Here is a 23,901-nt window from a genome sequence, read left to right as displayed (position 1 = left end):
GGGAAGCCCCTCCACCCGTTTTCCCGCCTCGCCTTTCCTCTTTTCCCTATCCCTCCCCACAGCGCGTAGCGGAAGTGACGCGAGGCGTAGCGGAAGTCCCTCCAGCCGCGGTGTTGTGCTGTGGGGAAGAGAGACGGATTTGTAAACCCCGGAGCGAGGTTCTGCCTACCCGAGGCCGCTGCTGTGCGGAGACCCCGGGTGAAGTCACCGTCACCATGTCTGACCAGGTACTGGGCTGGGAGCAGTCCGATGGCGGTGGCGGAGGCCTTACTCCGTAGGTCCGTCTGCTGCTCGGCTGGGGCGGGGGGGGGGGGGGATGGAGGCGCGGGGGAGGGGAGCGCGGAATGGGGGGAGGGGGTGGCCGGTGGGGACTTGGCTGGCAAGGGAGGGGAGTGGACTAGGGCTGGAGACGCCGGGGCCTGCCGCGGGCCTCTGGGAGCCGCCCTGTCCCTCACTGGGCTCACTCATCACCCCCTGTGCCCCAGCGCCTCTGGCCGCGGCCTCACTTAAGTCGTCCCCCTTCTTTCTCCGGGGCCGACCAGGTGCAGAGCCCAGCTTCCACTTCCCGGAGAGGGTCCCTGCGGAACCCGTCGTCTTGCCTCTCCAGAGGACTGGTTGCAGAAGCAGGGCCCTAGGCCCCAGTTATGTAACGGGAGAGAATCCCTGCCCAGGAAGCTCTGTGGCCCTGAAATGCGGGTGGACTCCACTTTCTGGTTCTTGGTCTTTAGATAGTCCCGGAGTGGGGGCGTGGGGGCCGGGGGGAGGGAGACGCTGTCTCTCGTGTTGCTGGGAACCTAGAAAGCTCTGCTTTCCTTTGGGATTGCAGCTAGGGCCGGGCCGCCGCCGCTCTGCTCTGAGTCTTTTCCGTGTGGGGGTGCAGAGCTGTCGCCTCTTTTCTTGTACTTTCCCATTTCTTACTCGGGATTGGTTCAGCAGCTCTCCAGTTGCAAGAGAGCACTCAGAATAACCGAGAAACAAAGTAGAACAGAACTTCTAGAGCAACAGAAAGCATTTCATCTGGGCGTTAATCTGAAGATGACTGATACCTTTGAGGAAAGGGATAGGAAAACTTCTTGTATGTAGAGCAGTTGCAAACATTTGCAGAAAGGTACCTGTTACTGCAAAATGCTCTGTCTCATTAATATCAGGAGTTTATTTGGAATTTGCACTCAATCAGGAGTGTTCGATTTTCCGTGGTAAATTTTTCTTCCTCGTCCTTTTCTAGGTAACCATGTTTATGACCGATTTTTACATTTTAGAGTTTTTGGTCTGGACTTTGTTTTGTCGCTTAGATGACTTTGACTTTTTAAAGTAATTTTGGACCTTGCTTGTTTAGTGATAGTTACCTAGAAAATTGTTTTTCATTCAACAGTATAAGTTACTTGAACTTTTAAATTTAACACACTTATTCCCTTGGCTTTTAACCTAGTTCAGTTTTGTACCACTTGGTGATAGCAAGTGAAACTTTTGTGGATTTGTACTGTTGGGCAAAATGTACATTATTTTTTAAAGTTAAACCATAATTTAGATTGGTTTTGGGTCGATTTTCTTACTAACAGTCTAGATTAATTCTCAAATTGGTATAGGAATGGCATTATAACTATCTCCCTAGATAGTTGTTTACTTGGTTACCAGACAGGAAAGAACAGGTGTAAATGCCTAGTTTCATCAGCCTTTTATTTTGATGCGCAGAAGTAGCTAAGAATCATGTTGAAATTTTACTATAGTCTGATGAAAGAGCAATGTACAGAAGGAATTATAAAGTCAATTGTAGAATTTATTGCTCCAGTTTGAATTCCAGCCATTTAAAAGTGACACAAAGGAAGAAATAAAAGACCTAGGATACTAACAGGTGGCTCTAAGCCAGAGGTTCTTCAGATTCTTTTCAGGGGGTCCTTGAGGCCAAAACTATTTTCATGATAATACTAGAACATTGTTTGTCTTTTTCACTCTCATTCTTTGATGAGTGCCCAATGGAGTTTTCTAAAGATGGGCATGACCTGGAATACCACAGCAGATTGAACTGTAGAAGTAGATATGGAAATCCAGTTGCTTTCTATTAAGCCAGGCATTAAAGAGATTTGCAAAAATGCAGAACTTTGGCACTTTTCTTACTTTTGATTTTGAAAAATATTTTTAATAAAATATTATTTGCTAATATATTAAAATGAATTAACATGCATTTAAAACATTTCTCAGTTTCAGTGTCTAATACTTAAATCTCAATAGGTATAACCAACCTAACAAAAGCTTTATGAGGTTCTAAATAATTTTTAAGAGTGTAAAAGAGTCTTGAGTGCATAAAATTTGAGGACCGTTGCTCTAGGCTGATTGACCAGCATCATTATTAATAATCAGGACCCAGTACAATTTTAGTGTTGCAGTGCTAAGGATTTAAAGATGTATGAAGCTGAACACTTACTCTGACGAGGCTTATGAGTGAGAGTAAGACTCATATCAGCAGCATGAGTCTAAACCACTGTCCCCAAAGGACAATCTTATAAACCAAGTTGTTTTAGAATGACGTACTTTCTGAGACACCTCTCAGAAGTTTATGTGTGGTGCTAAAATAGTGAAATTGAGTAATAATTACAAGTTAAAATAGGTGGACATGAAAGTCACACAAGACTTGAATTGCTGGATTCTCCACTGATAAATGAAAAATGATTATTTTTGGAATTTGAGTGAAATACTTTAATTCTAACAATGCCAGCATTATCCAGTGGACTGTTATTGAATAATCCTCTAATACAGGTTCTAAACCAGAGGATTATGAACCCTAAGGGCTGAAAATCCATTGAAATCGTATGGAAGTTGTATTTGTGCCTGTGTATTTTTTTTAGGGAGAAAGAATCTGTTGCTTTTATTAGGGGTATATGATCCCTCAAAAAGGTTAAGGACTAGCCTTTGAGCAGTAATAGAGATTTGATTGAGTGCTCACTTTTAGCTATATCTCACCTTGGAGTAAATCTGAGCACTTATATAGAACCAGAAGCTTAATATCAAACTGATAAGGTAATTTTTACAGGTATTTTTCCTACCTTCTTCCCTGTGTTAATGTTTATAGTGTTTCTTCCCATACCAAATCATCAAAGGCAGCATGGACTGCCACTGTTCAATTCAGGTCTGTTAATATGTAATAATTGGATGGCTGATTTGCTTCAAATGCTGACTGAATCTGTTGTAGCAGGTTAACTCTCTTTACTCACACCTCAGAGAGAGGGAGAAAGGGGATGGGGAGAGAGAGATTGAATGAATCTTCAGTCAAGGATTTGGAAGCATTATGTAATTCCAGTTATCTGTTGGTACCTAACAAACTCCCTCAAAACTAGTAGCTTAAAACAACAGTCTTCTGTTTTGCTCATAAATCTGTAATTTGGGCAGGGCTCTAAGAGTTGGACTCATCACTGCTCCTTGGCGTGTGGAGCCTCTGCCAGGATTACTCACATGATTGTGGGCTGTAATAGATGGGTTCTCTAAGTGGTCTTGTCATCTATTCCCTTCAGCATGGGGACCTCAGGATATCCAGAGTTACGGCAGCTCAGGGCTCCCGAGAGAGTGTTCCAGAGAACCTTGGGTGGAAACCCCAAGCCTCCTAGCAACTAACCTTGGAAGTTACATCTGCATTCTGTTGGTTAGGCAGATCACTAAGTCCAGCCCAAATGCAAGGGAAAGGCATTTATTTATTTTTATTGAGATATATTTGACATGTAACATATGAGTTTCAAGTGTACAACATAATGATTTAACATTCATTATTCACATTCAATATTCAATATATCATGAAGTGATCACCACAGTAGGTCTAGTTAACATTTGTCCACATGTAATTACGTATTTTTCTTGTGATGAGAATTTCTTTTTTTTTTTTTTTTTTTCTTTTCCCACTGTACAGCAAGGGGGTCAGGTCATCCTTAGATGTATACATTGCAGTTACAGTTTTTTCCCCCACCCTTTCTTCTGTTGCGACATGAGTATCTAGACATAGTTCTCAATGCTATTCAGCAGGATCTCATAAATCTATTCTAGGTTGTGTAGAGAATTTCTAAGATCTACTCTCAGCAACTTTCAAATATATAATACAGAATTATTAGCTATAGCTACCAAGGGAAAAGCATGTCTACCCCTCCCCCCTTTTTTTGGCCATGCCCAAGGCATGAGAAAGTTCCTGGGCCATGGATTGAACCGTTCCACAGCAGCGACCTGGGCTGCTGCAGTGACAACACCGAATCCTTAACCTGCTGCTCCACAAGAACACTTCTGTAATTATCTTTAATATACTGCATTAATTGTATTTCATTTGTTGGGATAGCATCATTCCCAGGTGTAGCATTCTTTTTTTTGGAAGTGCCCAAGACGGTGATTGAACCCACACCATAGATCCTTAACCCACTGCACCACAAGAGAGCTCCCCCTGCAGCATACTTTACATCTCCTTGTTGATGTTACTGATCTTCCTGTTAGCTTGAGATAGGAGGAGAAAATGATAAACTGGGTGTATGTTAAAATTCATAATAATGTATACTGTTCATATATAGAATAAGTGTGTTAAACTGGACTTGAGCATGTAGTTAGTGATACACATACTAAGCATTCCATGCCCTAGGAGAGGAATGATGTATTCTTTTTTTTTTTTTTTTTGTCTTTTTTTTGCCATTTCTTGGGCCACTCCCTCGGCACATGGAGGTTCCCAGGCTAGGGGTCTAATTGGAGCTGTAGCCGGTGGCCTACACCAGAGCCACAGCAACACCAGATCTGAGCCGCGTCTGCAACCACAGCTCACGGCAACGACGGATCTTTAACCCACTGAGCAAGGGCAGGGATTGAAGCCACAACCTCAGGGTTCCTAGTTGGATTCGTTAACCATTGCGCCACAACGGGAACTCCCTGGAATGATGTATTCTGACCTCTCTGGTAGGTATATGTATTAGGTACTGCTAGTAGATGTTGCAGACATGTAGATTATAATACAGCATTTCAGATAAAATGTTACCTGAACATTATTTAATAGTGTTTTAAAAACTGAGTATGGTTGTTATGGTTAGAATAATCATGAGGTTTAGTGGAGTAGATCAGATTTGAGAACTTTAAAGCAGTTGTCAAATATCTCTTGACACTCATTAGTCCCCCACCCCCCCACCAGTTAGAATGTTTCTGTTGTAGTGTTTATATATAGTGTTGCAATTATTTATTTAAATCCCTTTATCAGGAGTTCCCATCGTGGCTCAATGGTTAACGAATCTGACTAGGAACCATGAAGTTCAGTCCCTGGCCTTGCTCAGTGGGTTAACGATCCGGCGCTGCCACAAGCTGTGGTGTCGGTCGCAGACATGACTTGGATCCTGCGTTGCTGTGGCTCTGGTATAGGTCAGTGGCTACAGCTCCAATTAGACCCCTAGCCTGGGAATCTCCATATGCTGCAGGAGCGGCCCTAGAAAAGGCAGAAAGATTAAAAAAAAAAAAAAAAAGAAGAAGAAGAAAGAAAAAAGCCTTTGTCAGAGAATATGACTAAGAACCATGAGGTTGTGGGTTTGATCCCTGGCCTTGCTCAGTGGGTTAGAGATCTGTGGTGTAGGTCGAAGATGTGGCTCGGATCCTGCATTGCTGTGGTGTAGGCTGGCAGCTGTAGCTCCAATTTGACCCCTAGCCTGGGAACCTCCATATACTGTGGTGTGCCCCCCCCAACCAGAAAATAAAAAATAAATGCCTTTTTCTATTAGACTGCTTTCCAGGATCTGGAATCAGGCTTTATTCACCCTTTTTTTCCTGAAGTGCCCAGCACAGTGACTGAATACGCAGTAAAAGTTTTTGAAGAAATGAATGGTTAGATTCATTCATTTAACAAGTATTTATTGAATGTCAGTATGTTTTAGGCACCATTCTAGGCCCTAGAATTGGAAGGTTGCCTCAGAAATGTGAAATCAGGTATTTACTTCCTCCTCTTTAAATTCCCATGATGTCTTCTTATTGAGAAGGGGTTGGTTGTCATACAGTAGTTTTCCTTTTATAATGCGTTGTTGTATCTTCTTGATCTTTACTTCTATTAGCAATAGACCTAGTAACTTCATGTTCAGTGCTGAATCATTTGCTTCTTCCAGGACACTGGGATTGTTATGGGTAATTTTCTCTAAGTCATGTTTGGTATCCTGTTTTGGAATTTATTGAGTGTGGTTTTTTTGGTAGATAATTCTCTGATATTCTATTAAAAGGTCATGTGAGTAAATTCACACAGATCCTGTTATTGAGCACCTTAGTTTTACAGTTTAAAATTTGGAATTCCTGCAGCATGACTTAAGCTTATTTATGTTGTATATGTTATCATTTTACATGTTGATCATTCTTTTTGCATTTGATTGCCTTAACTGAGTAATCGAGACTATTACTCAGAAGAAGAAGACCCGAAGGAAGAAAGGGTGGAGTCCTGTTTGCTGGACTCACTGTTCTCAACATCTAGGGCCAGTTATTTTTAATGGTTTTATTGAAGATTAATGTATGTATGAAAAAGTATATGTGTATAGTTTGCTGTATTTTCACAAACTAGTCACATCCATGCAGCCAGCACCCAGATTAAGAACCACTGTCCTGGAGTTCCTCTTGTGGCGCAATGGAAACGAATCTGACTAGTATCCATGAGGATGCGGGTTTGATCGCTGGCCTTGCTCAGTGGGTCAGGGATTGGTGCCTTGAGCTGTGGTGTAGGTCACAGACGCAGCGCAGATCCTGAATTGCTGTGGCTGTGGCATGCGCTGTAGCTCCGATTCTGCTCCTAGCCTGGGAGCTTCCATATGCAATGGATGCAGCCTTTACTAAAAAGCAAAAACAAGCAAACAAAACCCACTGTCCTGATGCTAACACGTTTTAGTTTTGCCTATTTTTATACATTATAAAATTATGTAGTGGAATCATGCAGAATGTACCTCTCTGTAGAGCTTCTTTTGCTTAACATTGTTTTGAGATTTGTCCATATTGTGTGTAGTTGTTATGTGTTAAATCTCACGCTATATTGCATTCCATTGTGTAACTGTACCACAATTTAGCTGTTCTTCTTTTGATGCAAACTGAGGTGGTCTTCTAAGAACTGTTTATTTATTTATATTTGTTTATTATTAGCCTTACCCATGGAATATGGAAGTTCCCAGGCCAGGGATCAAAGCCGTGCAACAGCGGCAGCCCAAGTTGGTGCAGGGACAATGCTGGATCTTTAACCCACTGAGCCATAAGAGAGCTAGGAACTGTTTTTTGTTTTTGTTTTTTTAACATAATCCAAATGCTACCTATTTAAAGCATCTCCTTTGTCAATTTGGATTGCTTTTGGACTACCAGAAAATCTGAACTATAGTACATTAAACAAATATTCAGTTTATTTTTCTTGTGAAACAGGAAGTTCAGGGATTATAAGACAGCTCCACTGTGCCTTCATACTCATTTCTCCCTCTGCCCTTAGCAGATGTCTTCACTCTGATGCTTGTGTCCTTTTAGGCACAAAGATTTTTGTGTCTTGTTCCATGAAGAAGAAAGGGATGGAGCAAAGGGAAAAAGTATTCCAAAAAGTATGTCACGTTTTATCTCGATGGCCAGAAATGCATCACGTGCTGCTGTTGTTTGTTTTTACTGCAGTTTGTTTTGTTTTTGGGGGGCTGGCAAATTTAGGCTTCCCTTTGTAAAACAAGAAGGGTAAAATGGACACTGGTTAGGTAGATGACAATGCCTCTAAAATCTGTCTCCTAGTACTTTTGGATATAGTGAAGCCAGTGTGTTCTGGGCTTTGCATAGGTCCACATTGTATCTGCAGAAAGTTGGATTTGTACAACCAGTGGGATTTTCAGTTTTAATTTTTAGTTCTTGAGAAGTTGTCTGTGTATATCTAGCATATTTTTTTTTTTTTTTTGGCTTTTTAGGACCACACTTGTGGCACATGGAGGTTCCCAGATGAGGGGTCAAATTGGAGCTATAGCTGCTGGCCTCCACCATAGCAACGCAGGATCCAAGCCACGTCTGTGACCTATACCACAGCTCACAGCAACGCCGAATCCTTAACCCACTGAGCTAGGCCAGGGATCAAACCTGTGTCCTCAAGGATGCTAGTCAGATTTGTTAACTACTGAGCCATGATGGGAACTCCTCTATCTAGTATTAACTGCAGTTCTGGGGTTGAATGTAAATTTACAGAAGTCCCAGTGTCTTGACAGCTTGACTTAAATCTTGAAGTTACGGAGCTAAGTCTGGTCCCTTTTTTTGTTTTGTTTTGCTTTATAGGGCTGCACGCAAGGCCTATGGAGGTTCCCAGGCTAGGGGTCAAGTAGAAGCTACATCTGCCAGCCTATGCCACAGCAACATCAGATCCGAGCTGCATTTGCAACCTACACCACAGCTCATGGCAGTGCCGGATCCTTAACCCACTGAGCAAGGCAAGGGATCAAACCTGCAACCTCATGGTTCCTAGTCAGATTCATTTCTGGTGTGCCACAATGCAAACTCAAAGTCTGGTCACTTTAATTCCAAATGTCTAGTACTGTCTTATTAAGTTTGAACATATGTATCATGAGCTGAAAATATATGCGTATGTTTGTGTTTTTAGAATTGTAGTAAATCTGGGAGTTCCCTTGTGGCACAGTGGGTTAAGGATCTGGCATTGTTACTGCTCTGGCTTGTGTTACCGCTGGTTCTATCCCTGGCCTGGGAACTTCTGTATGCTACAGGTGTGGCTAAAAATTCTTTTTTTTTAAATTTAGAATTATAGTAAATCTATTTGAAATATTAGAGAAATTATGTTATTGTAATGGGGGGGTTGTATCTTTTTTTTTTTTTTTTTTTTGTCTTTTTGCCTTTTCTGGGGCTGCTCCTGCGGCATATGGAGATTCCCAGGATAGGGGTCTAATTGGAGCTGTAGCCACCGGCCTATGCCAGAGCCACAGCAACGCAGGATCCAAGCCATGTCTGCAACCTACACCACAGCTCATGCAACGCCGGATCCTTAACCCACTGAGCAAGGCCAGGGCTCGAACCCGCAACCTCATGGTTCCCAGTCAGATTTGTTAACCACTGAGCCACGACGGGAACTCCTCTTTTTTTTTTTTAAGGGCTGTACCCGCAGCATGCAAAATTCCAAGGCTAGGGGTTGAATTGAAGCTGCAGCTGCCGGCCTACATCACAGCCACGGCAATGCCAAATCTGAGCCGAGTCTGACCTACGCCATAGCTCATGGCAACAACAGATTCTTTGGGGTTTTTTTTTTTTTTGTCTTTTTGCCTTTTCTAGGGCCAGTTCCCGTGGCATATGGAGGTTCCCAGGCTAGGGGTCTAATTGGAGCTGTAGCCACCGGCCTATGCCAGAGCTACAGCAACTCGGGATCGAGCCGCATCTGCGACCTATACCACAGCTCACGGCAACACCAGATCCTTAACCCACTGAGCAAGGGCAGGGATTGAACCCGCAACCTCATGGTTCCTAGTCGGATTCGTTAACCACTGTGCCACGACGGGAACTCCTCTGGGGGTTTTTTGTTTGTTTGTTTTCTAGGGCTGCACCCATGGCATATGGAGGTTCCCAGGCTAGGAGTCAAATTGAAGCTACACCTGAGGCCTATGCCACAGCCACACCAACTCCGGATTCTTAACCCACTGAATGAGGCCACGGATCAAACCTTCGCCCTCATGGGTGCTAGTCAGATTTGTTTCTACTGAGCCACGATGGGAACTCCCGGTTTGTATGTTTTAATAATGGATATAATAATTAGAATTATCCAGTGTAATTCTTGTTGAGCTGTATCATTAGGAAATGAAATAAGCTGATGTATAGTAAGACCTATGGTTAACAGAATTTTTGGAAAGTTTTCATTTTTCATAAAATATTTTATGAAAAAATTTAATGTATATGTAATTATACCTATACACCCATCTCTTGGCCTATCTTATTTCGTCTACATGACCACACTCCATTACTTCATATTATTTTGAAACCAATCTCAGACATTGTATCATTTCACCCATAAATATTTCAATATGTGTTTCTGAAAGACAAGGACATTTTCTTTTAACCTAATTAGGATACTGTTATCAGACCTTTAAAATCTAACAGGTTCATTAATGTCATCAAATAAGAGTAAAGGAGTTCCTGGTGTAGTGCAGCGGGATTTGTGGTGTCTCTGCAGCATTGGAATGGTAGGTTCGCTCCTTGGCCTGGCACAGTGAGTTAAGGATCTGGCATTGCCATAGCTGTGGTGTAGGCTTTAACTGTGGCTTCAGTCTGATTCCTGGCCTGGGAACTTCATATTCTGTGGGGTGGCCAAAGAAAAGAGTAAATAACTTCTTTATTTTTGGTTTTCTCCACAATTCCCCCTCTTCCAGAATAATGCATAATCCTTGTATAACTGAAAGGGTCAGTGACAGATTGAGGGTAGTTAAGTGTGCTGCTCTTTCCCTGTGATTGAATTGTCAACGTACCGATTGCCGTAGTGGTTTTTAGCAGTGTTTTGTTTTTTTTTTGCCTGCATCTGTGATATTTGGAAGTTCCTAGGCAATGGAATGAACCTGTGCCACAGCAGCCTCTTAAGCTGTTGCAGTGACAACACCAGATACTTAACCTGCTGAGCTACAGGGAAACTCCAATTCTTATTCTTTTGACTTGGAAATGGCACCAAAAAATGATTCTCTTGAAATTTGTACATTTGTAAATTGTGTTTTCTGTCCTTTCTTGTCTAGTTCTCTTTTCAGATCAAGCCATCTACTATTTCTAAGCTGTTTCATTTATATCTTGGCAAGAAGAACTGGTAGTGCCTGGTACTTGATAAATTGCTTTTACCATTTCCAGTTACTATGATTTAATCTCCATATGACACACACCTGAAAATTTGGAGGTTTCTAGTTCTGTCTTTGATCGTGTACATACATTTACTTTTCTTTACTAGTTTTTTCTGTTCTGGGGCTGTGTAACCTTTCCAGCCAAACCAACTAGCCCTCTTTGGGATTGTCTTTTCTGTGATGACCTACTGTTCCAGACCAAGTGCTGAATGCTTTCACTGTTTGGTGACTAGTGTGCCATACCATTCTGTATTGGCTGCTCTTTTACGGGGGAGAGAAGGAAAGAAGGCATACAAAAGACACTGAGGTCACTGGAGACAAACTTTGGCCTTTTTTGCCCAAGATCTCATTTTCCAGACTAGTTTGTCAAAGGAAAAAAAAAGACAGCATGTGAAAGGTTGAATGACTGCGTTAGGCGAGCATGAGGCTATTAAACAAGAGGGTACAGATGTCATTGCTCTAGTGCTTCAGGGTTGGGGAGAGATCACCCGAATTAAGTGACTAGAGAAAGTGGCAGCTTATTTTTGGAAATTTCAAATCCTAGGGTTGTTCACATGTTCTTATGAAATTGAATTGAATTGCCCGTTATTCCCAACTGTAAATATAAAACACAGAAAGGATTTTTGTTTGGACTGACTATTCTGTACAGTAGAAGTAGAAGTATGAAGCATTGGTAAGATCTGTGGTATGATGCAGAAAATAGTGCTTTCAGCTTAATTCAGCAAGCAATAAAAAGTTATCTGGCATTTGACACTACAGAGATTATTATAAAGATGAAAAACCTTGATCCTCTCCCTGTAAACTGTAGGGAAGAGCATACCAAGCTTGCCCTTTCCTGCAGTTCTCAGTGAGAATTGAACTTGGACATGGAGGAACCGAATGTGGTGCTGTGGTGTTTGGTTCTAGGCCTGAAAGTACTGGAGGCTGTGAATACTTTTAATGGGCAGTTCCTCGGTCAGAGAAGCTGTGCTTTAGAGAGTTCTGAAGCAATGTGGACAATGGATCGGAGATGGGGGAAGAACTCTTTTGTTCTCAGTATCCTCTGTAGCTACTCTGTCTAGGAAACACTGGAGCAAAATCACTCCCATCATGCTGATGTATTGCTGCTCTAGTTGTGCAAACTCAAATAAAGCTTCTTAACCCCTTTCAGTTAAAGAGGACTCAAGGTTTCTTTGCTCTTTATTCTTCAGTGCGTGGGATAAGCTGCCCCTGTCCTCTCTGGATATTTAAAGGAAGAAGCAACTGTGTACTTTTAATATAAATTCATAGAAATATGGTGGTGAGACTGTGTTTGAAAACAGTCTTCTAGTTTTCAGATGAAATATTGTCTCACTAAAGAAAGTTAATTTTGCCTGCTGCTGTAATATGGAGTAGTCAGCAAATGTTGAAAGTACTGCAGAATGATAAATAGGTAAGCATTCACTCTAATGAGGTCAATTCTGTTATCTAAGCATATCCCTGGACTCTAGCCTGTATTTTAAAGTTAAAAGCTACTTCTGGTTTAATATGGTCTGTTAAATTTTGAATGTTAAATAGTTTGTTAGTTCTAAGTTATGGCATGAAGTGATCAGGTAATTGCCTCGTTAATTCTGAAGTGCAGTGTAGTTGGTTATATTCTTATCAAGTGTGGATTAACAGTTTGAAATTGCTATGAATAATCAAAAAGTATATATTTAAATAAGTGGATATTTACACATCTGCAGCATAGGTTGAAAATGCAGCTTGGATCTGGTTTTGCTCTGACTGTGGCATAGGCCTGCAGCTACAGCTCTGATTCTGCCTCCAGGCAGGGACTTCCATATGGCGTAGGTGCAGTGGTGAAAAGAAAAGGAAAAAAAAGGGTATACAGCTTCTGCTAGTCTGAAATGATAGCTGGCAGTTCCTGTCATGGCTCAGTGGTGACGAATCTGACTAGTGTACGGGAGAGTGTGGGTTCAATCCCTGGCTTCTCTCAGTGGGTTGGGGATCCAGCGTTGCTGTGGGCTGTGGTGTAGTTGGCAGACGTGGCTCACATCTGGCTTCGCTGTGGCTGTGGTGTAGCCTGGCGGCTACAGCTCTAATTTGACCCCTAGCCTGGAAACTTCCATATGCCACGGGTGCAGCCCTAAAAGAGACAGTAAATAAATAAATAAATAGATAAAATGATAGCTGATATAAAACTGATTTGTTTTGACTCAGAGTACAGTAGGCCAATACTTTGCTGTTTAATTTTCTCTTCCTAAGTAGACTTTGCTTATGTTTATATGATTAATTTATGTTTCTTAGTAGTTTTGTAGTTAAAGTTCTCCCAATAGGCTATGAGAAAATAATCTTGGATTCAAAATATTTGATTAGGAATTTATGGACAACAAGCTTTCTTTGACTTCATAGGCGTTGACTGCAAAGATAATGGTTTCCACGTTGTTCCTTTGCCCAGCAGCATTAGCACCACCTGGTAACTAGTTAGAAAAGCGTATTACAGCCCTACCCTGGACATACTGAATGAAAATCTGGGTATATGAGGCTCAGCAGTCTTTTAACAAGTCCTTCAATGATTCTGACGCACAATGAGGTTTTAGAAGCATTCTTGTAGGATTATGATAAAAAAGAATTTTTCCTTGATTTTATGTAAACTGGTGTTTGAAATAGTAATTGACTTAGGACCTTTTTTGTGTAATTGGCTGTCAGAGAAAAATAATGCAATTTTCAGGTACAAATTTTGTACCCTAAGCGAAAGTAATGGCCACTCATAAGTGAGTAATTAAAATAGCATATAGGAACTTGTAACTTTATATGTACTTTTCTTTCAGGAGGCAAAACCTTCAACTGAGGACTTGGGTGATAAGAAGGAAGGAGAGTACATTAAACTCAAAGTCATTGGACAGGTGAGTTTCATTATTTTTCTCCTTTGTACTGTATGAGTAATTTTTGACACAGGAAAAATGATTTAAGTAAAGCAAGTTATTTAAAAATGGCATTTTATTTACCATGTCTATTGGAGGTAGAAAAGAGTGATGCTGTTTTTTAATTTTTTTTATTTTTTATTTTTTTTGTCTTTTGTTGTTGTTGTTGTTGCTATCTCTTGGGCCGCTCCTGCGGCATATGGAGGTTCCCAGGCTAGGGGTTGAATCGGAGCTGTAGCCACCAGCCTACGCCAGAGCCACAGCAACGCGGGATCCGAGCCGAGTCTGCAACCTACACCACAGCTCACGGCAACGCCGGATTGTTAACCCACTGAGCAAGGGCAGGGACCGAACCCGCGACCTCATGGTTCCTAGTCGGATTCGTTAACCACTGCGCCACGACGGGAACTCCGATGCTGTTTTTTTAAATTGCTCTGTTAGGCAGATTTAGATCATCTTAATTTCTCCAAATAAAACCTTTTTCTTGGTTAGCGTGCTTGAGTGGCAAATACAGTGATAATGAGTGATAAAATTAGAGCCCTTTAAAAGGGCCTCTCAGGCCTTTTTCTGACTCCTTTTTCTTTCTTGGCACCTTATTTCTTCGGCTTCTGGCCTGTATCTTATTGACCCTTTTGGAGATGTGTAAGTTAAATTAAGGTTAGCTGAAAGTTACTAGAGGAATGAGTCTTCATAGTTGTTTTTTAAGGAACAAAAGACAGAATTGGTAGACTTATCATCAAAGTGTGAGAGCAGCATTTCTCCACATTCTCTGAAACATGAAATATTAAGTCTTTCAATTTTGGGTAGTATAGTAGCTAAAAATTTTAGCTTGCATTTCTCTAATTATCAATGAGGTGAAATTTTTTGGTGTTAATCATGTGTTTGTATCCTCCCATTTTCTGTGATCATTTTATTTTGAAGATTCGTATTAAGATATAATTCACATACCATAAAATTCATCATTTAGGAGTTCCCATTGTGGCGCACTGGAAACAAATCCGACTAGTATCCATGAGGGTGCGGGTTCTATCCTTGGCCTTGCTCAGTGGGTCGGGGATCCGGCGTTGCCATGAACTGTGGTGTAGGTTGTAGAGATGGCTTGGATCCTGAGTTGCTGTGGCTGTGACGTAGGGTGGCGGCTGTAGCTCTGATCTGATCTCTAGCCTGGAAACTTCCATATGCTGAGGGTGCAGCCCTAAAAAGCAAAAAAAAAAAAAAAAAATTTAAAATTATAATTACAGTGGCTTTAGTGTGTTCACAGGCTATGTAACCATTATCATTATTTTTTTAGTTTTTTTTAAGTTTTATTTTTATTAAAGTATAATTGATTTACAGTGTTGTGTCAATTTCTCCTGTACAGCATAGTGACCCAGTCATATATATATATATTCTTTTTCTCATACTTTTTCCGTCATGTTCTATTCCAAGAGATTGGATGTAATTCCCTGTACTATATAGTAGGACCTCATTACTTAATCATTATCATTATATAATTCCAGAATATTTTCATCACCTCAAAAGAGGTGCACACTATTCATTAGCAATAACTCCCCATGTTCCTTTCTCCCCCAGGCTTTAGTAACCACTAATCTACTTTCTGTGTTTTGTTTTTTTTGTTTTTTTTTTTGTCTTTTGTCTTTTTGTCTATTGTTGTTGTTGTTGTTGCTATTTCTTGGGCCGCTCCCGCGGCATATGGAGGTTCCCAGGCTAGGGGTTAAATCGGAGCTGTAGCCACCGGCCTACGCCAGAGCCACAGCAACGCAGGATCCGAGCCGCGTCTGCAACCTACACCACAGCTCACGGCAACGCCGGATCGTTAACCCACTGAGCAAGGGCAGGGACCGAACCCGCAACCTCATGGTTCCTAGTCGGATTCGTTAACCACTGCGCCACGACGGGAACTCCTACTTTCTGTGTTTATGGATTTGCCTATTCTGTATATTTCATGTAAATGAATCATACGATATGTGACTTTTTGTGTCTGGCTTCTTTCATGTGGCATAATATTTTCAAGGTTCATCCAAGTTGTAGCATGTTTCAGTATTCTATTCCTTTTTATGGCTGAATAATATTTCTTTGTTCGGATATACCAAGTTTGTTATCTGTTCATGGGTTGTTTCCATATTTTGGTCATTATGAATAATGTTGCTGTGAACACTCATTACAGGTTTTATGTGGGTATGTTTTCAGTTCTCTATATATCTAGGAGTGGGCTTGTTGGATCTAATATAGTAGTAACTATGTTTAATTTTTTTGAGGAGCCTCCAAACTGCTTTTAGCAATGGCTATACCATTTTACATTTCCAACAATAATAAATGAAGGTTTGCTTTTCTACATTCTTTTTTTTTTTTTAAATTCTTTCTTTTACTTGCTTTTCTACATTTTAGGTAGTTAATCAATATTTGCTGTCATCTGTCTTGTTATTTTAATAGTCATCCTAGTGAATGTGAAGTCGTTATCTCATTATTTTTGATTTTCATTTCCCTGATAGCTATTAATGAGTATCTTTTCATGTTCTTACTGGCCACTCTACATCTTCTTTGGAGAAATACCTATACAGATCATCTGTCCATTTTTAGATTGGATTATTAGTCTTTATTTTTGAGTTGTAAACTCTTCATATATATTTTGGATGTTAGATCCTTATCTGGTAGATGGTTTGCAAATGTCTTCTCCCACCTTTGTGTTGTCTTTTCACTTTTTTGGTTGTGTACTTTGCAGTAGAATTTTTAATTTCAGTGAATTGAATTTATTTTTTGTTTTGTTGCAGTCATTTTGGTGTCATATCTAAGAAACTTCTACCTAATCCAGGGTCACAAAGATTTATACTTATAGATTCTTTTGAGGTTTTTATAGTTTTAGTTCTTTTTTTTTTTTTTTTTTTGTCTTTTTGCCTTCTGTAGGACCGCTCCCGCGGCATATGGAGGTTCCCAGGCTAGGGGTCTAATCGGAGCTGTAGCCTCTAGCCTACACCAGAGCCACAGCAACTCAGGATCGAGCTGCGTCTGCAACCTACACCATAGCTCACGGCAATGCCGGATCCCTAACCCACTGAGCAAGGCCAGGGACCGAACCTGCAACCTCATGGTTCCTAGTTGGATTCGGTAACCACTGCGCCACGACGGGAACTCCTAGTTCTTAAAATTAAGTTTTTGATCATTTTGACTACTTTCTGTGTACTTTTTATATGGGGTTTGAAAGTACATTCTAACTTCCTTCTTTTACATGTGGCTATCTGTTCCAGACCTATGATTAAAAATCTGTCCTTTTCACATTGAATTACTGGGCTGCTTTTTTTTTTTTTTTTTTTTTTTTTTTTTTTTTTTTTTTTTTGTCTTTTTGCTATTTCTTTGGGCTGCTCCCGCGGCATATGGAGGTTCCCAGGGTAGGGGTCCAATCGGAGCTGTAGCCGCTGGCCTATGCCAGAGCCACAGCAATGCGGGATCCGAGCCGCGTCTGCAACCTACACCACAGCTCATGGCAATGCTGGATCGTTAACCCACTGAGCAAGGGCAGGGACGGAACCCGCAACCTCATGGTTCCTAGTTGAATTCGTTAACCACTGCGCCACGATGGGAACTCCTACTGGGCATTTTTATTGAAATCAGTTGACCATAGGTATATATGAGTTTATTTCTGGGCTTTCAATTTTCTTCCATTGATTTTATAGGCATACCTCAGAAATATTGTGGGTTTGGTTCCAAACTACACAGTAAAGTGAGTCACGTTTCATTTTTTTTTTTTTTTTATTTTAAAAATTTTATTGGCATATAGTTGACCTACAAAGCTGTCTTAGTTGCAGGTGTACAGCAAAGTGAACCAGTTATACATATAAATATATCCATTCTTTTTTTCCCTTATAGGTTATTATGAACTATTGAGTAGATTTTCCTGTACTATCCAGTAGGTTCTTGTTAATCATCTATTTTATACAATAGTATGTATATGTTATACCCATCTTCCCAATTCTTCTTTCCCCCAGTGGTTTCACCTATGATAACCATAAGATTGGTTTTGAAATCTGAGTTAGTTTCTGTTTTGTAAATATGTTCTTTTGTATCATTTTTTTTATTAAGCTCCACATATAAGTGATATCATAGGATATTTGTCTTTGTCTGATTTCACTCACTTCACTCTGGGTCCAGCTCCATTGGTTGCAAATAATATTACTTCGCTCTTTCTAATGGCTGAATAATATTCCGTTGTATGTGTGTACCACATCTTCTTTATCCATTCCTCAGTCGATGGACATTTAGGTTGCTTCCATGTCTTAGTTATTGTAAATAGTACTGCAGTGAACATTGGGGTGCATGTGTCTTTTTGAATTATGGTTTTCTCTGAATATATGCCCAGGAGTTGATTGTTGGATCATATGGTAGTTCTGTATTTAGTTTTTTAAGGAAACTCCATACTGTCCTCCATAGTGGTTGTACCAATTTACATTCCTGCCAGCAGCATAGGAAGCTTCTCTTCTCCACATCCTCTCCAGCTTTCATTGTTCGTAGATTTTTTTTTTTTGTCTTTTGTCCTTTTTTTTAGGGCTGCACCTGCAGCATATGGAGGTTCCCAGGCCAGGGTTCTCCGAGTCATGTCTGCAACCTACACCACAGCTCCTGGCAACGCTGGATCCTTAACCCACTGAGCAAGGCCAGGAATCAAACCTGCAACCTCATGGTTCCTAGTCGGATTCGTTTCCACTGCAACATGATGGGAACTCCACTTGTAGACTTTTTGATGCTTGGCCATTCTGACTGATGTGAGGTGCTATCTTGTTGTAGTTTTGACTTGCATTTCTCTAATTATTAGTGATGTTGAGCATCTTCTCATGTGTTTTTTGGCCATCCGTCTTCTTTAATTAAGTGATTCCCATGAATTTTTTTGTTTCCCAGCACATACAGAAGTTGTATTTACTCTATTATGTAGGTTAAATATGCAATAGCGTTATGTCTAAAACACCAATGTATATACCTTAATTAATTAATTTATTTATTTATTTGGTCTTTTTTGTTGTTGTTGTTGCTATTTCTTGGGCCGCTCCCGCGGCATATGGAGGTTCCCAGGCTAGGGGTCGAATCGGAGCTGTAGCCACTGGCCTACGCCAGAGCCACAGCAACGCTGGATCCGAGCCGCGTCTGCAACCTACACCACAGCTCACGGCAACGCCGGATTGTTAACCCACTGAGCAAGGGCAGGGACCGAACCCGCAACCTCATGGTTCCTAGTCGGATTCGTTAACCACTGCGCCACGACGGGAACTCCTATATACCTTAATTTAGAAATATGTTATTGCTAAAAGGCAGACCATAATCTGAGTCTTCAGGAAGTGTTTTTTGCTGGTGGAGGGTTTGAAATATTGCGAGAATTAGCAAAATGTAAACATAAAGAGACATGAAGTGAGCAAATGCTATTGGGAAAATGGTGCCAATGGATTTGCTCAATGTAGATTTGTCACAAACTTTCAATTTGTAAAATACACAGTATCTGCAAAGTGCAATAAAGCATAGTGCAATAAAATGAGGTATACTTGTGTATGTCTGTCCTATGCCATGGATTACCTTTTTTAAGAATTACTGATTTGTAGGAATTTTTTTTTTTTTAGGGTCGCACCTGTGGCCTATGGAAGTTCCCAGGTTAAGGGTCAAATAGGGCCTGCAGCTCTGGCCTACTCCACAGCCATAGCAACCCCAGATCCAAGCTGCATTTGCAAAACTACACCAGATCCTTAACCCACTGAGAGAGGCCGGCAATTGAACCCACATCCTCATGGATGCTAGTCAGGTTCTCTCTCTCTCTCTTTTTTTTTTTTTTTTTTTTTTTTTTTGTCTTTTTGCCATTTCTTGGGCCACTCCCGTGGCATATGGAGGTTCCCAGGCTAGGGGTCCAGTCAGAGCTGTAGCTGCTGGCCTACGCCACAGCCACAGCAACACAGGATCCGAGCCGCCTCTGCAACCTACACCACAGCTCATGGCAACGCCGGATCCTTAACCCACTGAGCAAGGCTAGGGATCAAACCTGCAACCTCATGGTTCCTAGTCGGATTCATTAACCACTGTGCCACAATAGGAACTGCTCTAGTCAGGTTCTTAAAACACCAAGCCACAACAGGAACTCTGATGTGAAGGAATTCTTAATATTTGTTTGATTTTTCTTGTCTGCTATGTATATTGTGACTATTTTCTTCAGGGTCTCAACATTTTTGGTACTTCTTACTGTATAGATGGTTTTATGTTTTTATTAAGTCACATTTATGAATCTCATTATTTATTTATTTATTTTTGTCTTTTTCCCTTTTCTAGGGCCATTCCCGCCGTATATGGAGGGTCCCAGGGTAGGGGCCTAATTGGAGCTGTAGACACTGCCCTATGCCAGAGCCACAGCAATGTGGAATTCAAGCCTCGTCTGCAACCTACACCACAGCGCATGGCAATGCCGGATCCCTAACCCACTGAGCAAGGCCAGGGACCAAGCCTACAACCTCATGGTTCCTAGTCGGATTCATTAACCACTGTGCCACAACAGGAACTCGTGAATCTCCTTTTTTAAAAAGTGGTTTCTAAGTTACAATTTTGCTTGGAGTTCCTGTCATGGCCTAGTGGTAACAAACCTGACCAGTATCCATGAAGACATGGGGTTTGATCCCTGGCCTTGCTCAGTTGGTTAAGGATCTGGTGTTGCCACAAGCTGTGGTGTAGGTCACAGACGTGGTTTGGATCTGGCGTTGCTGTAACTATGGCTTAGGCCAGTAGCTGTAGTTCTGATTCTACCCCTAGCCTGGGAACCTCCGTGTATTGAGGGTGTGGCCCTAAAAAGACCCCCTAAAAAATTTTTTTTTGCTTTATTTTTATTTATTTATTTATTTGTATTTTGCCATTTCTTGGGCCTCTCCTGCAGCATATGAAAGTTCCCAGGCTAGGGGTCTAATCGGAGCTGAAGCCGCCGGCCTACACCAGGGCCACAGCAACGCTGGATCTGAGCCACGTCTGCAACCTACACCACAGCTCACGGCAACACTGGATCGTTAACCCACTGAGCAAGGGCAGGGATCGAACCTGAAACCTCATGGTTCCTAGTCGGATTCGTTAACCACTGTGCCATGATGGGAACTCCCAAAATTTGCTTTAAAATAAGGTTTCCCCCAATTTCAAGATTAGGGAAAAAAATTCTCTCCCTAAGAAGAGAAAATATTTAAAAAAAATTTTAATGTTAGCTCTTAAATTCATTTGGAAATGATTTCAAGCTTGTGGTGTGAGATACTGCTGATAAAATTTTCTCTGTCATGAAATCCACAGGACAAGAATTTTTTTTTTTTAAATAAAAGCTACAAACAAAAATACTGTGAATGTGCAACTCCCACTAAAATAATGTGTGTGGATGTGATATGTAATCATAAGGATTGGTTTTGAAATTTTTATGCAAGTGCCAGTATTTTTTTCTGATGGTCTCCTGATAAGTTTGCTTGGTAGTCTGGGTAGAAGAAAACTCTCGGTGAGCCCTTATATCAGTTTGACTAACTCAGGTTATTGCTCATTTAACTCATGCAAGAGTATCAGACTGTGGGATGACTTTTTATGGCAGGAGTGTCTCAGTCTGTTATTTTATGGTATATGTCTCTCTTGTAGGTTTGACCACCCTCAGTGACACTTCAGTTACTGTATCTTTTGTTTTGAGTTGCTTTTGGAGTTTGTGATAGTTTCAGCTTTTTGTTTTGAAATAGGAGATATGCAATTCTGAAGGAATGCATTCTTTAACACACATACTGCTGATTTTAATACCCCAAATAGATTGTTTGCTTTATTAGATTTATTTTGAAATGGATATAAAGCAACTTTGAGGATAATTAGAGTATTTTAATAAAACTTGTTAGGAATGCTTAAAAGAGTATTTTGGTGGGAAAATACATGTGACAAGGTATATGTTTCTCTTTATAGTATAAGTGTAATTAAATAATTTGTCTCAAGCAAAGCAAATAGTTTACACAAAGAGTGATGATTTTTTTCTTCTTATCTCCTTAGGATAGCAGTGAGATTCACTTCAAAGTGAAAATGACGACACATCTCAAGAAACTCAAAGAATCATACTGTCAAAGACAGGTTTGTATGTTATGGTATTAAATTCAGTGCCGTATGTATCATTAATTTTTCTTTTAAGAAAGCTTGTCAAAAAAAAAAAAAGTAATCTTGGGATTTCTGCTGTGGCGCAATGGGATCAGTGATGTCTTAGGGGCATTGGGACATGGGTTTGATTCCCTGGTCCAGCACAGTGGGTTGGGGATCCAGTGTTGCTGCTGGTGACTGTGGCTCAGATCTAATCCCTGGCCCAGGAAGTCCATGTGCCACAGTGCAGCCAAAAAGGAGAAAAAAAGTTATCTTTATAAATTTTCATTATTAAGCAGCTCAAGGAAAAAACTCTTTATACTCTATGTAATTGTCTTTTCCCCCTTGTGGCCCATTCCAAAATTTGAACTTATAAGATATGTGGAACTAATTTGAAAAATAACTTGGAGTAGTTGTAAAGATGGCTTTATGAATATTTTTATCTTAATGGCTTAACTGATGTTTATAACAAGAAAGGCAAGGAAGTTCCCTTGTGGTACAGTGTGTTAAGGATCTGGTTGCTACACCTGTGGCACAGGAGGCAGCTGTGGTGTAGGTTCAATCCCTGGCCTCTGGCCCAGGAACTTCCACATGCCCTGGGTACAGCCAAAACAAATAAGCAAACAAAATAATAAAGGCAAGTAATTTTGGGTGGTTACTATGAAATTTCCTGTTGCTAACCATGGATGTTTAGCCATATGTTAAATTTAAGTACTAATATTATTAGTTTCATATCTTTATACATAGTGTTGTAAATTACTGCTAATCATATTCTATATTTTTTAACATCAAGGAAGTTTTCCCCTTTTTAAAAAAAAATCATAAAGAGGTCTGATTAATTTATTGATGCCAGATGCTTAGATTCTGACCTTCATGAACTAGATTATTAGATAAATAATTCCTTTAGCCTACTGGATTCCAATTCAAACTCCACCAGTGTTGGACTGTGAGACCTTGGACAAGTTATGTGCCTTCTCTCCCTCTTAGTAAAATGAGAATATTATGGTACCTACCTCATGAGGATGAAATAAGGTGACCTACATAAAGCTCTTAACATGATGCCTAGAAATAATAAATGTTATCCATTGTTATTATTGCTAATAAAAGACTTTTGAAATAAGTCTAATTGGAATTAGATTAATATGTAGGAGACAACTAAAATACATTGTAATAATTGAATTCTATGACTCTTAACTCAGATATTATAGGTTTTAGTTTTAGAAGATTTGCTTTTTACAATTGGAATTTGTAACTTACCTAAAATCACTTTTGCCAGAAGAAAAAGAGATCACTTAGATGTTAGGATAAGTAAAATGCAAACATTAGTCTCTGTTTTTTATGTTAATTGTTACACTTAGTAAAGTCTTACTAATAGGGGCTAATTAGTTAATTATTGAGGAAAAAATAGTGCATGGTGAAAACTAAACTGATCCAGAATTGAAGGTGCTGGATTTGGGGATATAATATAACATCAAGTTAGAATCATTTCTAGCTTTTTTTTTGCCCCCTGCTTTTTATTTATTTATTTATTTTTAGGGCCACGCCCGTGGCATATGGAAGTTTATGTTAGCTTACAGATTTGAGAGAAAACTATATAGTCTAGTGGTTAAGAATATTGGAGTTTCCGTTGTGGCTCAGCTGTAGTGAACCTGACTAGTATCCGTGAGGATTCGGGTTCAATCCCTAGCCTCGCTCAGTGGGTTAAAGATCCTGCATTGCTGTGGTCATGGCATAGGCTGGCAGCTGCAGCCCCAGTTCGATCCGTAGCAGAGAATGCACACAGGCTTAAGAGTAGATTTGGCAGTTCCCGTCGTGGCGCAGTGGTTAACGAATCTGACTAGGAACCATGAGGTTGCGGGTTCGATCCCTGCCCTTGCTCAGTGGGTTAATGATCCAGCGTTGCCGTGAGCTGGCTGCAGACGCAGCTCGGATCCCGCGTTGCTGTGGCTCTGGCGTAGGCCAGTGGCTATAGCTCCGATTCAACCCCTAGCCTGGGTACCTCCATATGCCGCAGGAGCGGACCAAAGAAATAGCAAAAAGACAAAAAAAAAAAAAAAGAGTAGATTTGTCCTTAAATTCTTGGCTAGCTTGTGTGCCCTCTTCATGTTTAGATTCCCTAACTATAA

At 40.6% G+C, this 23,901-nt stretch overlaps 1 protein-coding gene across 1 annotated transcript in view; it reads left to right on the top strand.

Moving 5' to 3' along the window:
• Positions 1–215: 215 nt before the first annotated feature.
• SUMO1 (small ubiquitin like modifier 1) overlaps positions 216–23,901 on the top strand; it is a 29,863-nt gene continuing 6,177 nt past the window's right edge. The window contains exons 1-3 of the mRNA NM_001112676.1: positions 216–227; positions 13,589–13,663; positions 21,695–21,772. Coding sequence (NP_001106146.1) covers positions 216–227; positions 13,589–13,663; positions 21,695–21,772 — 165 coding nt within the window. The remainder of the gene's footprint in view (positions 228–13,588; positions 13,664–21,694; positions 21,773–23,901) is intronic.

This window comes from Sus scrofa, chromosome 15, assembly GCF_054392235.1.
Source record: "Sus scrofa isolate SSC_HxYL_T2T_F1_AM1 chromosome 15, Sscrofa_HxYL_maternal_Yorkshire_Landrace_v2.0, whole genome shotgun sequence".
NCBI lineage: Eukaryota > Metazoa > Chordata > Mammalia > Artiodactyla > Suidae > Sus > Sus scrofa.
Note: the sequence above shows the minus strand (reverse complement) of the source record. Positions and strands in the feature narration are given on the sequence as shown.